General features: G+C 35.9%; 1 protein-coding gene across 1 annotated transcript; it reads left to right on the forward strand.

Moving 5' to 3' along the window:
* Positions 1-12,173: 12,173 nt before the first annotated feature.
* LOC149212457 (auxin-responsive protein SAUR71-like) lies at positions 12,174-12,515 on the forward strand. Its single transcript, XM_089388699.1, has one exon. The coding sequence runs from the start codon at positions 12,174-12,176 to the stop codon at positions 12,513-12,515; it is 342 nt and encodes a 113-aa protein (XP_089244825.1).
* The last annotated feature ends 3,071 nt before the right edge of the window (positions 12,516-15,586 follow it).

The raw sequence follows: 15,586 nt of genomic DNA on the forward strand, positions 1-15,586 counted from the left end.
GCAATGCAAGTCTCCCCATTCGCTCCCATGTCTGTTTCAGCATAACATTCGCATTTGACCCCAGGTCCAAAATGACCTGATCCATTTTGTATTCTCCGATCTGTGCGATGAGTCTCATTTCACACCCTGTCCTTGTCTTATGCTTACCAATCTTTCGTACTACGCGCGCCTCACTTGGCGCGGCTCCAGCACTTCTATTAATGAGTTCTTGTAGCCCTTTTACAGCCTTATTGTCGTGTAGTAACTTCATACAAGTTTCCAAGAAAGTTGTGAGCATAGAGGGGTCCATCTCTGGCTCAGGATTATCCTTTCTTTCTAAGGTGGAGGCCTCAGCGAAGCTCTTCTTAGCTTCCATGAATGCTTCACGAGCGTGCTCCAAATCGAACTCAGCCTCTTTTGTCGGGGCTTTGCGAACCCAGGTACTGTCTTCTAGCTATTTCCCCTTGTCATCTCCCATCGCGATTCCACTCTGGAGCACTATATTTACGTTCGGATCTTCCTCACGCGGCTCAGACCTCATCATTTGCAGGTTCTGAGTCGAGGGAGGTGGTAGCACCCCTTTGTCATGTATCCTAGCTATCAGCATAAGGCATTCTTCTGTCTCATGTTCAAACAACATGCCATACTTTCACGATGAACACGTTGGATTAGTGCAATTGCGGGCATAGTGTCCTGGCCCTCCGCAATTGTAGCAAATGAACTTCCCTTGACCTCTACGAGGTCCTCCTCGGCCTCGGCCTCGTCCACACCCCTAAAATCCTATCCGCACCATCTCTACATTCTGGTCAAGGGGCCACATTTCAGCCTAAACCCTGTAGGCGGGAGTTCTATCCATCATCAATTCATAGCTCCTGCAAGTATGCTCATCATGTCCTACTGACCTACAAAATTGGCAGAACAATTATTGCGGTGCTTGCACATACTTCTGTATTAAGTGACAGTTATCGTGGCATGTTTTCCAGCTACCTGATAGATAGCGCATTACAAATTAGGCATCGCTCTAGGCCCTTCTTGGGCTTCCAGCCTTAAAGGCATCGGTCCTCCTCCTGTAAGGTAATTTGCAAAGACCGGGAAATGGTCTTTCTCATGACCCTGACTCTTGCATTTCAAGCACCATACCTTCTCAGGTACCTCTAGTCGAACCTTTCTGTCCTGCTTCAAACTTTGCATCTCAAGGCACAGATTTTTCAGTTGCGCATGGATCTGCTGGACTCCTAGATTAGGATCTTGCATCGGAGTCTCGTGTAGTCTCATGGAAATCTCCAAGGCCTCTGCCTGAGTTGTTATCTTTTGCTGTGATAGTGCACTCCTCAAGTGTGGTAGTAGCGAAGCCACAAACCATTTGCGATGTTATCCATTTGTCAAATTCATGTTGGCTTCGCGGATCATACATTTCAACCTCTAATCTAGTTCCTAAGGTATTTCGCCTGGTTGCATCACGATCTCTTTGAATCCCACAATCGACTGTGCCTCAGATTTAGGCCTGCTAAATTCCCTATTTAGTGTTTCTTGGATGTACGCTACTCTATAATTTGGGTTATCATTGGAGTACTTAATGTACCAGGTTAGCGCACAATCTTGCAGAGCACTAACCAGTGTCACCTTCTTTATGTGATCATCTGTAACACCTTGAGCTTCCCATATAACCCTCACAACAAACCATAATTAGTCTGAGTCCTCATTTCCCAAGCCTTTGAACAAAGGAAACTTCACTGTGTTTTCCATACTAAATCGCAGTGGAGGTGGAGGTGATACGGGTGAAGTTGGAGGCGATCGTGGTGAAGTCGAAGGTGGTGTGGGTGGAGGTGGTATTCGCAGGAATTCTTGTCTTATTAACTGAATAATGCTTCGTGGAGAGACCTTTGCTATTCCTTCTTTGTCTCTTCATGGAGGTGAAATCAAGGGGCTAATCTTTGGACCCTTATTTCCTTCATTTCTATAGTTTTTTCCACTTCGCGTAGTCCCAAACATCAATGTAGTTGCATAACCCGTTTTTCGCACAACAACATTTTAATCCAAGTATTAAGAGATTTTACGTACTTACCTCGCGGTCCTTTGAAAAAGTGGCGCTCTGCCTCGTTATAGCTAACTGAGGTGTCGACCGCGAACTCAATAACAAATCCTCCTACGATGCGATCGAGCCAGTGATCAACAGCGCGGGTGATCTTATCCTCTGATGCTTCCAACCTTCGCACTAGCTCTAGGGTCCACACAATAAGACTATCAACCACCTTCCTTAGCTATTTGCTAGCTTCGCGATCCACTCATATAGCTCAGTAGGAAAGGAGGTGAAAAAGATTTCGTGGATCTCCATATACAAGTATCGGTCCAACCACTGTTCTTTTGACAATCGTGGGTTTCTGTTCTCTTGTGCCGCGAACTCGTGGATCCTTCTATCCAACCAGCCTTCAATTTCTTTCTTAGTTGGATTCCAGTGACACAACATCACACACCTCTTATGCACATTCTGGTCCTGGCAATGGAACCATTTGTTGGCTTGAGGTGGCCTGACCCAAGTTCAACGTTAGTTAGCCAAGCAAATCCCTACACTACTAGCCCTTTCGGCATCAGCCCGTGGAGCGCAGACTAAAGTCTCACCGGAAGAAGTATGGGGGGATGCTGGAACAAAGTTTCCGCACCCTTGAGATGGATGTGATGTCGGTTTATCCCGGCTATACCTACCTTCGCGCAAGTTGCTAAGCCCTCTATTCCACCCTTCAGTAACTTCGCGAAAGGGTACAAGTGGTTTTTGCGCAGCCCTAACCTATGGCTTAGGGACTTTCATGTTGCTTGGGCAGCGAACTACAATATTTCACAAACTAGGTTAAGTGTCTTACTTATCTTATTAACCAATCTTAGTTAGCTTCGCGTAAACAGATGTTCTTACTTGCGTTCACTTAACCAACACATTTACATACATTCGCACATCATATAAGCATTATAAGTGAAATTCATACCCAACATAACAAGATGCATAACAGGAAATAAAGACGTGGAAATTGTAGAATACTTCTCTTTATTGATAATTCCAGACGATTACAGACTCGACCCGCCCTGCGCACTTAGCTGCAGGGGTCCGCGCACTCAGCTACAGACTTCTAGGCCTCTGCGCACTTAGCTGCAAAGCCTCTACCTACGCTATGACCTGAACTTAGACTTCTACATCAGAGCTATCTCTCATACATCATATCTTCATTGATGATTCTAACTACTTAGCGCTTAGCTCTATTTATACAATCCCATGGTCCGCGGACCATGGGCAGATCTTTTACAGTCGACATTACATTTCCAAAATAAGGGCGGAAAACCATATGACACTTTAACACCTACGCACTCCGTGACCACAAAATGTGGAGTCTTTACACTTGGATTACAAAATTTGACCAAAATGTGGGCTTTTAGCCCCAAAATTGCCCTCGGGGATCCCGCGCCCAACACCATTAGACCACTCCATGTAACTTTATTGGTGAGTGGTTCCACTCAAACCCACTTGATCCCATGATTCAAGGTAACAAGGCATATGGAGTTCAACTCCTAGGAAAATTGACATATTTAGAACCAAATTTGGAGAGGATTATAGCACGTGAAATGATTACCAGTCATCGAGGAGACATTAGTACCCCACAATGTCACTTCCCATTGCCTATATTGCACATATGGGGCAGTACATTATGAGACTCAACATAGGTTGGAGTTAACTAAGGCATAGGAACTATGGTGTCACAAGCTTTAGGATTCATTAAATACCTCACAATGCCACTTCCCCTCACCTATGTGGCACATATGGGGCAGTAGATTATGAGACTCAACATTGGGGGGAGTTAAATAAGGCATATGAATTATGGAGTCACAAGCTTTGTGTATAATGAAGGACTCATCGTGCAATCATGAGGTTAGTTGGGCCACCACAAGGTACTTGTGTGGGCATACTGCCATCATGCTCTAGTGTGCAGGGAATGACAAAGACATTAATAGGGGTCTAGCTATAGGATCTTCTTCTAAATGTGTATCCATATTATATCTTCATGATATTCCTTTGTGTAATCAACTTGACAAAAAAGTTGACTACATCATTGCATATTCACCAAATCTAGATATAATTTGCATGGGATAAAAAGCGAGGGCCCCATATCCAGTGCTTAGTAGGCATGACAACTCATGAGGGAACTAAGAACATGTATAAAAGCACTAAATGCAAAGGTATTTGAGCTACCTAAGTAGTTATATGTATAGAGAAATTAATAATTAAGCTCACATCCGTCGTGTAGATAATGATTTTGTAATGATCATTGATTTAGAGGCAAGCTAATGAAAATTGATAGTCGAAGAAGCCAATTGGAGTATTTGTAGCTGAAAGAATTTTGTCCTTCCATGATTGTAGAAACGAGAACGCCCTTAGCCAACTCAATGTGCTTCCCTCCCACGACACCATTTGATCTAAATGCACTAGTTCCCTTAGGAAATTTTAACATAGAGGAAGTTTTACCTAGTAAAAAGATAGCCTAATGAGTTTTCTATAGAAAATTTATATAGAAACCTCCTTGCAATTTTCTTATCTTTTTCTTGGTTAGGGAGGAATGGTCTGAACATGCATACAAGTTTGTACAATAGCAAGTGGAATGACTGTGGCTTGACCATAATTATTGGTTGATCTATTTGTTAATCTATGTGTTCTTTTTAATTTTTGTATGTGTTGTGGTGCTTGGCCCTTTGTAACTTGCAACCAAACTTGTATTATAACATAATAAAGTTGGGTACTATGCCAATGGATATCTGCAACTATATCTTCATTATTATGGGATGGTTGTTTCATTGTTATCACGTCTTGTTGTATGGATTTAGGTATTTGTACTAATTTAGCTATGGTTGTTAGGTTTACCATTCCTCTTTGGAAATTAAGGGTGGGTTACTATTGTAAGAATTTTGAGATATATAATCATTGTTCAATAAGGACATCCTCTCTTCATTAGCCTACTTGTAAATAACCTATTTTTATTCAATAGCTAGAACTTTCTCATCACTTCAATTATATGGAAAAAATTATATGACTAAATTTCAAGAAAAAATAAGTGCATCACATTTATTTTTTTGTTTTATAAAATTTGAATTTTTTGGGCCAAAGAAACCATTACTAAACCATAGAGGATAGGGGAGAGACAATGTATGAATAAGGAAATGATGATTTTTGGTGTGAATCCAATTAAGAGTAGCAATAACCACATCTTTGCAAAGGATTTTACCAATATTGAGGACTACATATTTGGACATTCTTCCTTTTGGAGACAATAAATGATTCTACATATCCACAATATAAGAAGAAAGAAGTATCTTCCTAAATGAACAAAAGAAATGAAGTTTTGAGTGCTTGTGTTGAATCCAATCCTTAAAATAGGTATCATATTATGCACCCAAAGTTAGGGGAAAATGAGAAAATTGTTGGAGAACTATTTTGGAAAGGTGAGGACTAAAGAGAGTTGTAAGGAAAAAATATTAAGTGTATTGATATATACCACCAAAAAAATGCAAATTTCGAAGTGTTAAAGTTAGCATAAAAGTTGTCAACACAAAGAAAGAAAAACATAAAATTCAATATGAAACACTTTAATTGTGTGAGATAATTCTTCACTTGAAAAACACAATAATTTAAGTTTTAGAGTTTTTTATACTAATATTATTTTTATTATTATTATTATTATCTACAACCCATCCTAATTCTCAAAAGTAAGGATTAAACCCATCGACAGGCCCAATTAAACTCCTCCTATCTGGTATATGCTACTACTTTATATCAATGGTCGATTACTCTTGGATTAGCTTTAAAAGTTGCTTTATTTTATTCTTTTCTGTTTTTAAAAGTTTTAAAAGTTGCTTTATTTTATTCTTTTCTGTTTTTAAAAGTTTTTTAAATTTGATGTTGCTTATTGTAGAATGTAAGTGATCTAATAGGGTTTGAAAAATGAATTTAGCTTTAAAAGTTTCTTTATTTTATTTTTTTCATTTTTTAAAGTTTTTATCATTTAATGTTGATTATTGTAGAATGTAAGTGATCTAATAGGATTTGAAGAAATAATTAACTACCGGCAGAAAAGTGATAAATTTCAATTATGAGACACCAAGAAATAATTTTACAATATTAAATGGAAAAATAATCCAATTTAAATAAATAATTCCACTTTGAAAATATTTATATGCAAATATTTATATGAAAGAATATCTAAAAAACAGTTAACTATTGGTAAAACAATGATAAATTTCAATTAAATAACACCAAGGAGTCAATGGAAAAACAATAGTCTTAACCACATATAAATAACTATTGCCATGAAATAGTCAATGGATAACTTATGTGTCTCAAGGTTTAACCGCCAATAAATAACTATTGTGATGTAATAGAGAATGGATAAATTATCCAATGTTTTAAATTATTAAATAAACAATTTAGCTAGAAAAATGTTTGTATCATAATAATAATAAAAAAAAATTAACTATGGATAAACAAGTGATAAATTTCAACAACCAGGCACCAATTAATAATTCTAAAATATTTCAACCAAAAAAAATTAATAACCCTTTACTAAAAACTTTTGATGATTCACTCAACTCAAAGAACAAATTATAACTATATTGAAATACTTACTAAAACCATGAAATATTGAGTTTTGGTATAAATGATCCACAATATACCAACCATATGCAAATATTTAGAAAACAAAAACTTCCTTAATTAAAAAGAAAACTTATGAATTAAGCTTCAAATTAATTCTCTACTATAGTTTTTGAGAAATTACTCCAACATTCCAAGACTTACTAACGAGATTGATTACCCTATTTATTGAAATTTCTTAAATTGAAAATAGTAAAAACCCAAAATATCACTAGAGTTAGATAAAAGTGTTCATGTTACTAGGGTCTAGGTCTACTAGACTTAGCATGTGCATGTGTATGTTTGGCCTCATAATTTGTCACGACTCGACTAGTTTCTCACATAACGGATTATGTGGAAATGCATATTGGTCCATAGGAAAACTTAAAGCTTGTTATTTTTAGAATACTAAGTATAATTTTTTAATATTAGAGTTAAAAGTTTCAACTAATTAATAGTTTTAATTTCAATTATTAAATAATATTAAATCATTTTGGATTTCCATATCAAAATGAAATTATTACTTGTTTTATGTGAGGTTTAAAGAGTATATCACAAATATGAAATAAACATACTCATACCTTGACTTAAGTAAAACAACATCATGTGTGCCTCAAAAAAATACCAAAATTCTCGTAAAGACACCCGAATAAATAAAAGTTTTGAAGTGTGAGAACACTCGATCCCCTTAATCAATTAATAAAAAATCCAAACAATCAAAATATTATCTACATTTTTTCATTAAAACTAACATTACTCTTAATTAATGGATTTAGGTAAATAAATTTACATTTAATAAATAATAATAATAAATTAACTTAACAACTCTATAATTTAACTCACTATTCTCAAAATAAGAATAAACATTAATTTTAGTATGGGGATTTACGCAGTGCATTATATTAGATATCATTTTTGGGATTCAACTGCGTAACTGACTAATTTCTCATGATTTTTGAATAGTTCACTTAGCACTCATTGCATCGGGTGATGCTCACAGGGGTGAAGAAGTGGGATTGAAACTAGTGAAATGTGGAGAACGAATCACATAGCATCAATCATCACTTCCGGGGCTTGCACCCGGTAACCAGGACTTCCTAGGAGGTCACCCATCCCAGAACTCCTCTGGCTCAAGCGCGCTTAACTGTGGAGTTTTTCCCCACAATCAAGCCCACTTAGCTTGCTACCCCATTTGCAAAACCTTAGCAAGTATTGTGCCTCATGAACCAGTCAAGGGATCTCTACTTGAATGGTTCATGAGGCACAATACTTGCTAAGGTTTTGCAAATGGGGTAGCAAGCTAAGTGGGCTTGATTGTGGGGAAAAACTCCACAGTTAAGCGCGCTTGAGCCAGAGGAGTTCTGGGATGGGTGACCTCCTGGGAAGTCCTGGTTACCGGGTGCAAGCCCCGGAAGTGATGATTGATGCTATGTGATTCGTTCAGTTACGACTACCTCTCATGTAAATGGTCATACGTTTGAATGACTTACTGACTTACTTAACGCAGTTGAATCCCAAAAATGATATCTAACATTAATTTTAGTTTAAAATGTTTAAATTTAAAATATATTTCAAAAAATGATATTACCCATTGTAAAAACGTCAAACGTGAGATCCCTATAAAACGTGAGATCCTTATAAGCCAAACCTTCGTACTTAAGAACCATCTATAAAACGTGAGATCCCTATAAGCCAAACCTTCGTACTTAAGAACCATCTTGGGGATTGGTTGTGGACATAGGATAAACCTATCATGATTCATTAATTTCGAAGGAGTCTCTTTCTCGTCCCATGAAAAGTTGAATATCACGTGGGAGGATCTTGTTAATCCAAGATAAAAAAGGATAATTGATAATTTGACTTCGTACTTACTAATAGTATGAGATATTGAATTGTTGGTATAAATAATTTACAATAAAATAACTATGTAAATATTTATATATATATATATATATATATATATATATATATATTAATTCAAAAAATTTATATGTTAAGTTTAAAATTAATTTTCTATTATAATTTTATAGAAATTACTTCAACATTTCAAGACTTATTATATGATTTATTCACATTTTTTAAATTGAAAATAGTAAAAACTTAAAATAGCATAAAAATTAGATAAAAGTGTTCAGTGTTATTAGGATCTGTTATTAGGATCTAGGTGGACTGGAAGACTTAGCATGTGCATGTTTGGCCTCATAATTTGTCACTACTAGATTCATTTCTCATATAACGGATTAAGTGGAAATGCATATTGGTCCATAGGAAAACTTAAAGTATTTTTTTGTTATTTCTATAATGTTAAGTATAGTTTTTTAATATTAGAGTTAAAAGTTTCTACTAATTAGTTGTTTTAATTTCACCTATTAAATAATTTTGGATGTCTTGGATGTCTATATTAAAATAGAATTATTATTTGTTTCATGTGAGGATTAAAGAGTAGATCACAAGTATGAAATGAACATACCTATAACTTGACTTTAGTGAAACATTCCTTTAGAGCCAAGCATCATGTAGGTCTAAAAGATACCAAAATTCTTACAGAGACACCCAAATAAATAAAAGTTTTGAAGTGTGAGAGAATTAGATCCCCTTAATGGATTAATAAAAAAACCAATCAATCAAAATGTCAACTACATCTTATCATTAAAATTAACATTATTTTTTATTAATAAAATTAAGTAAATAAATTTACATATTTAATAAATAATAACAAAGTAACTAAGCAAATCTCTAATTTAACTCACTATTGTCAAAATAGACATTAATTTTAGTTTTAAATGTCTAAATTTAAAATGCTCATTATAAAATATATTTCAAAAATTGATAACTCAAATAATACCCTCAAAATAAACATTAATTGTAGTTTTAAACCTCTAAATTTAAAATACTCATTATAAAATATATAATGATTCGACTTGGAAAAAAATTGACTCCTTAATTCTTGACTCTTATAATATTTTATAAAATATTATAAAATAAATATTCTTGATATTCCTTTATGTAATTGACTTGGAAAAAAAAAATTGACTCCATTATTGCATATTCAATAATCTGGTCATAATTTGCTACGGATAACAAGTAAGGGGTTAGATCTTTAGCTTTTAGTAGGCATGGAAGTTTATGAAGGAAGCAAGAGATTGGGAAACTAGACCACTATGAAGTTCCCTATAACACATGGTGTCCTATGTGTGAAATATTCACTAATTATGAACCTTGCATTCAAAGAAAAATTGTCATGGCACCTAACCATTGGTAGTAATGCCTAGTGGGAGTAGACCTTGCATTGAAAATATTTATCAAGAACTAGGAATCGCTACCTAGATTACACACCATCTATGAAATGTGGCTTGCAAATATGTAGAATAATACGAGCAATTAATATTCTCTTTTAGTCCCACTTCTCATGGTTCCCCAAAATTGGAAAATGGTTGAATAATTGGTAGGGTAATATCCTCGGAAATCATCCAATCAAGAACAATCCAACCCTCCATCCACTTAGGACCTAGTTGTCTAGGATGGGTAAGCATATGCTCTTTCACATACCTAATTATTTTTTGGGTGGATTCTGGGTGGGGTGAATTTTTTTCTTAATTCCTCTTCACCTTAGGAAGCTCGTCCCTATATTTCTCTCTTCTTTGATAGGATATGCTATTAATTTTGTATCTAAAGAAGACTCCAAAGGTTGGGGGGGGGATTTGTATATAGTAAAGTTAGGCTATGAACACCATATATTTTCTTAGGGACATTCATCACATCCAAAATTGTGGTGTCAAATATGACACATGGATGGCTTCCCAAAATAAATATATATTTTTTGGACATTGAGAAACAAAAAAAATTCTCACTATGGAAATTTTGTCAAAAACAGAAGTTGAAGAACCCTCACGATCTGCGCTATGTCAAAATAGTAATGAGACTACATTACACGTTTTCATAGAATGTGAGTATGCAAAAAAAAATTGGGCACAAGCTATGCAATAGTTGCTCTATGTCAAAATAATAATGAGACTACATTACATGTTTTCATAGAATGTGAGTATGCAAAAAAAAATTGGGCACGAGCTATGCAATAGTTGTTGTATAGGGTTCAATGACCTAAATCACCTATCCATTTGTTTGAAGCATGGAATCAACATTAATTAGGTTCATTCAAAGGTAAGGATTTATTAAAAGGACTATGGTTGGCAATCCCAAAATATGTGTTGTGGAAGATTTGGTTAGCATGCAACATAGTAGTATTTCAAATAAACAAGTTGTTCCAATAATGATAGTAGAAACACCCAAGTCCTAGTTACTAGAACATATTCTCAATAAAGGATCCAAATCACACTGACCTCAAATGATGGTCTCCTATGAAGTAATATGTGTGGCCCAATCTAACATACAACTCCAAAACTCCCCTCTACCTTCACAAAATAGCCATTTTCATGTATATTTATCTTCAATAAGGTTTCAAGAATAGTTAACATCTTAAGATTCTTTTATCCTTTATTTTGATCATGCCTCAAAACAAATCTCACTAGTGGAAAGTGTTGATGGGGTGATATTTAGCTCTAGAGACAAGTTGAATCATCATACTCTTAAATCCTCGGCATAACCTCAACCACTCAAGTCGATTTGTATACCCTACTTCAAAGTATTATGTATCTAAGAACTTCTCAGGGCATAGGATAATCATAATAGGGGATTCCAACAATATCATCATAAAACTAAATCTAAGCATCAATCCAACTAAATCTAGGCATCAATCCTTCATACTTGAAGTTGCAATTGATCTATAAGACAATCAAAGATTTCTTTAATACAATCCCATAGTTAAAAATCATTCATGTCATATGTGACTTAAATACAATAGTAGATGCACTAGAAAACCAACCCATTAAACCACTACATGGAATTTTGTGAGTGAGCGGTTCCATTCAAACCCACTTGATCCCATGATTGAAGGAAATAAAGCAAATGGAGTTCAACTAGCAGGAAAATTCGCAAAGTCAAAACCAAATTTGGAGAGGATTATGGCAGGTGATACCAGTCATGTGAAAATCGCAGAGGATTAAATACCCTGCTAAGACCGCGCCGTGTGACTTGAAACCCTTCCACTTAGCTTTAAGTTTTTAACGTAAAGGTACGTGATTTAACATTGTTGCACTATATCACGCTAACTATTTTCACTTCCGACTTATCAAATTTAACTTCCCACCGGCTTTGACAGTACACAACTTTAATGTGCAGAAAGACACTAGTTTATAAGTTATTCTTTGAAAAATTTAACACGTGCTGCATGTTTGTTTTATCGTTGCATGTATCATATGATATGGGGACTCGCGAGTCGCAATCATATTTTAATTAGTTTTCGAAGATTCTTTCCTAAATTTGGTCAACCTTCTACATTGTAGAGATACAGTCAGAGTCGCGAAACCTCCTCCAAGCCCATCATAAATGATAAATACAAGCAGCAGCGACCCTTTGAGATAGACAGTCCATTTTACAATCTCATTCTCCTCTGTCTGAAATCTCAACTGCGATGGCCAAGATGCCCCATTTTATCAGAAAATTAATGCCGCGGAGAAGGATTGAGTGTAAGAAATATGAGGCGCTGAGATCTGAGATCTGTAGTCTCAACCCATCTGGGTCACATGAATTTTCAGATGAGAAAGGCATTAGCGGATTTGTCCCTGTGCGCGTTGGGAAGGAAAGAGAGCTATTCATGGTGGCGATCAGTCATATAAATCATCCTCTCATCGCCGTTTTGCTTGATTTATCAGCCGAGGGGTTGGGATTTGAACAGACCGGTGCGCTCACAGTTGAGAATGTTCTCAGTTTTCAGCGCGTGCTTTGTTTGATTGAAAGAGAATCTTCCAAATAATTTGTTATACCCTTCGTATGTAAAAACGAATGGGATGAGCAGTAAAGCTGCTTTCATTGCCGCCGTTTCTAAAGGAAAAAAAGAGAGGCTTTTATACTAGTTGATAGATTCCTCTGTAACACTTCTATTTGCTCGACTTGGCTACAATTTTGATAACAAGCAATAATATAATTATTTGAGAAATAACCACATTAATAAAGTAATTAATATACTCTTATAAACCTAACTTAAAAACATATTTCCAATAACAAATGAACAAATAAATTATGATTAACATGAAGCTGACTCTGAAATAATAGCAACATATATGTTGTTTCTCGACGAGACCGTGTTTAAAGATTTTTTGGATTGGCAAGGTATGTTCAATCCTTCCGGGTACTAACGGGTACTGAGTAACATTAATAAATTCGTTAGTAATATGTTAGATCCAACGAATGAAGGTATGGTAATAATAATTAGGATCAGGATTGAGAAGCGGAGACAGAAACAATAATGAATTAACAGTTTTTCACCAATAATAGCTAAATAGATTACAAAGGAGACAAATTAACATCTAGCAATAAATAAGTCACATTAGAGTAAAACACAACTAGAACTTAACTAAACTGAAGTTAACTTCACTAAATTAAAACTAACTATAACTGCTAGCAGATAAGGATGAGATGGAGAGATTGATGCTCTCAATACCCCTCCTATTCTAAACTATTACAATTATTGGGACATATAATGTCCAAGTGCACTCTCTGAAATTTGAATACAGTTTTTCCCAATGGTTTTGTAAAAATGTTTCCAAGTTGATCTAGCAATCCATATAAATTAAGAAATATATCTCCATTATTGACAAGCTCTTGAATGAAGTGAAAGTGTGTGTCAATATGTTTTTTCTTTTTGTGAAACACATGATTTTTGGACAATGCAATGGTGGAGCTATTATCACAAAAAATAGGAGTTGGTTCTTTTTCAACGTGTAAAATATCACTTAATAGCCTTCTGAGCCATACTGATTGACAAACTACAAAAGTTGTACTTACATACTTTGCCTCTGCAGAGGATATTGAAACAATGGGTTGTTTCTACAATGCCCATGAGATCATATTTGTTCCCAAGTGAAAAGTGTATCTTGATATGTTTTTTCAATCATCTAAGATACCTGCATAGTCACTATCTATATAGCCTGAGAGTGAGCAATCTTTAGAATTCTTGTACAGTAAGCCATATTTTAGTGTCCCTACAACATATCTTAAAAATAATTTTGCAACTTTCTAGTGGAAATCCTTAGGTGATTCCATAAATCTAGAACAAAACTAGTTGCAAACATTATGTCTAATTTAGTTGAAATGAGATACAAGAGTCTGCCAACTAGACTTTTATACAAAGTAGAATCAATCAATGGTCTATCTTGTTTGCTTAGCTTAGTGCCTAGAGTAATTGGAGTGTCAGTTGGTTTGCAGCTGATCATTTTAAACTTGTGCAGGATGTCAGTGGAATATTAGTCATGTCAAATTATGTTTTCATGGTAGCTTTGAATTATTTTAACATCAAATTACCTATATAGAAAAATCATCAACATAATGAAAAACAATGAGAATGTCACCTTCATTATTCATTTTTATATAAAGAGTTGGCTCATGATTGCTTCGACGGAATCCACTATTGATGAGGTAATATTAAATTCGATTGTATGAAGTTTGGGGAACTTGTTTTAAGTCATATAATGATTTCTTCAACTTATACACTTTATGTTCTTGTCCTGAAACTTGAAAACCAAGTGGTTGATCCACGTAAGCCTCTTCCTCCAATATGCCATTTAAAAATTCATATTTAACATCTAGTTAAAAACTTCCCATTTGTTTTGAGCTTGTACCACCCTCCTCCCACATCTACCCTGTTAATCGGCCAATCGAGGTAAACATGTGACGAGAGGCTACTATGATGGGATTCAACCTCCTATGTAACCTTAAAGAAGTGGAATCGATGAAAACATAACATACAAACCTTCCACATCAGCAATAGGTCTCTCAAGAACCATCCCAACCTCTCAGGTAACCAACCCCTTGTTGGAAATAATACTGAGAGGGGGGGGGGTGAATCAGTATTATCTAATTCTTTTGATAAATCTTCCTTATTTGTTCTTTGAATTATTTTTGCATGTCAGTACCATAAAATAATGAGCATGAACAAAGAAAACAGATAGTCACACCAAAGAACACAAGATGTAAGGTGGAAACCCAATGTGGGTGAAAACCACCTGCTGCAATATGTCTCTATCTTCTTTCAAATTAGAAACTCCTTTTACAATGGTTTTGTACTGGTGCAGTCATTTACCAGTACGCAGGCTGCAACCTGCAGAGAGCTACAACTCTCTCTCTCGTTTTCCAGTCTCTCCTGGAAGGGAGCTACAACCCCCTACTTCTTTTCTTACAAGGACCACTTTTCATAAATTTTCAAACTGGATCCATAAGCATCAAATGATCATCAAGTATAAGAGAATCACCCAGTCAACTGTAGTAACCAGATCAACAATAATAGGACCAAACCCAGAACACAACAATGATAAACAAAGATTTTAAGAGAAGTAAGCACCCTGCTCAACTGCTCGCCTGCTTACGTAAGCACCCTGCTCAACTGCTCGCCTGCTTACGTACGCACCCTGCTCAACTGCTCGCCTGCTTACGTACGCACCCTGCTCAACTGCTCGCCTGCTTACATGCGCACTGTATCCATTGAACTGCCTGCGGACCTCCGCACCTGCAACCCTTCTGTGCCTGCGTATGTACGCACCTGCAACCCTTCTGTGCCTGCGTATGTACGCACCTGCAACCCTTCTGTGCCTGCATATGTACGCACCTGCAACCCTTCTGTGCCTGCGTATGTACGCACCCGAAACGCTTCGTTCCTGCGTATGTACGCACTTTTCTTTCACTGTACCTGCGTACCTTCGGGCATAGATGATTTCAAGACTTCAGAAATAACCCAGACAATCAGATCTATAGATCTGAACATGCGCCGAAGAGATCTCAATCCATCAGTAGATTCGCCTTATTTAGATCTAGACATACTCCCAAGAGATC

This window comes from Pinus tabuliformis, chromosome 1_1 (genome assembly GCF_031772625.1).
Source record: "Pinus tabuliformis cultivar Carrire ecotype Pingquan chromosome 1_1, CPIR1, whole genome shotgun sequence".
NCBI lineage: Eukaryota > Viridiplantae > Streptophyta > Pinopsida > Pinales > Pinaceae > Pinus > Pinus tabuliformis.

What these genes read in the sequence shown, in the direction of transcription:
- LOC149212457 (XM_089388699.1), top strand. Translation starts at nt 12,174, where the DNA reads ATGGCCAAGATGCCCCATTTTATCAGAAAATTAATGCCGCGGAGAAGG.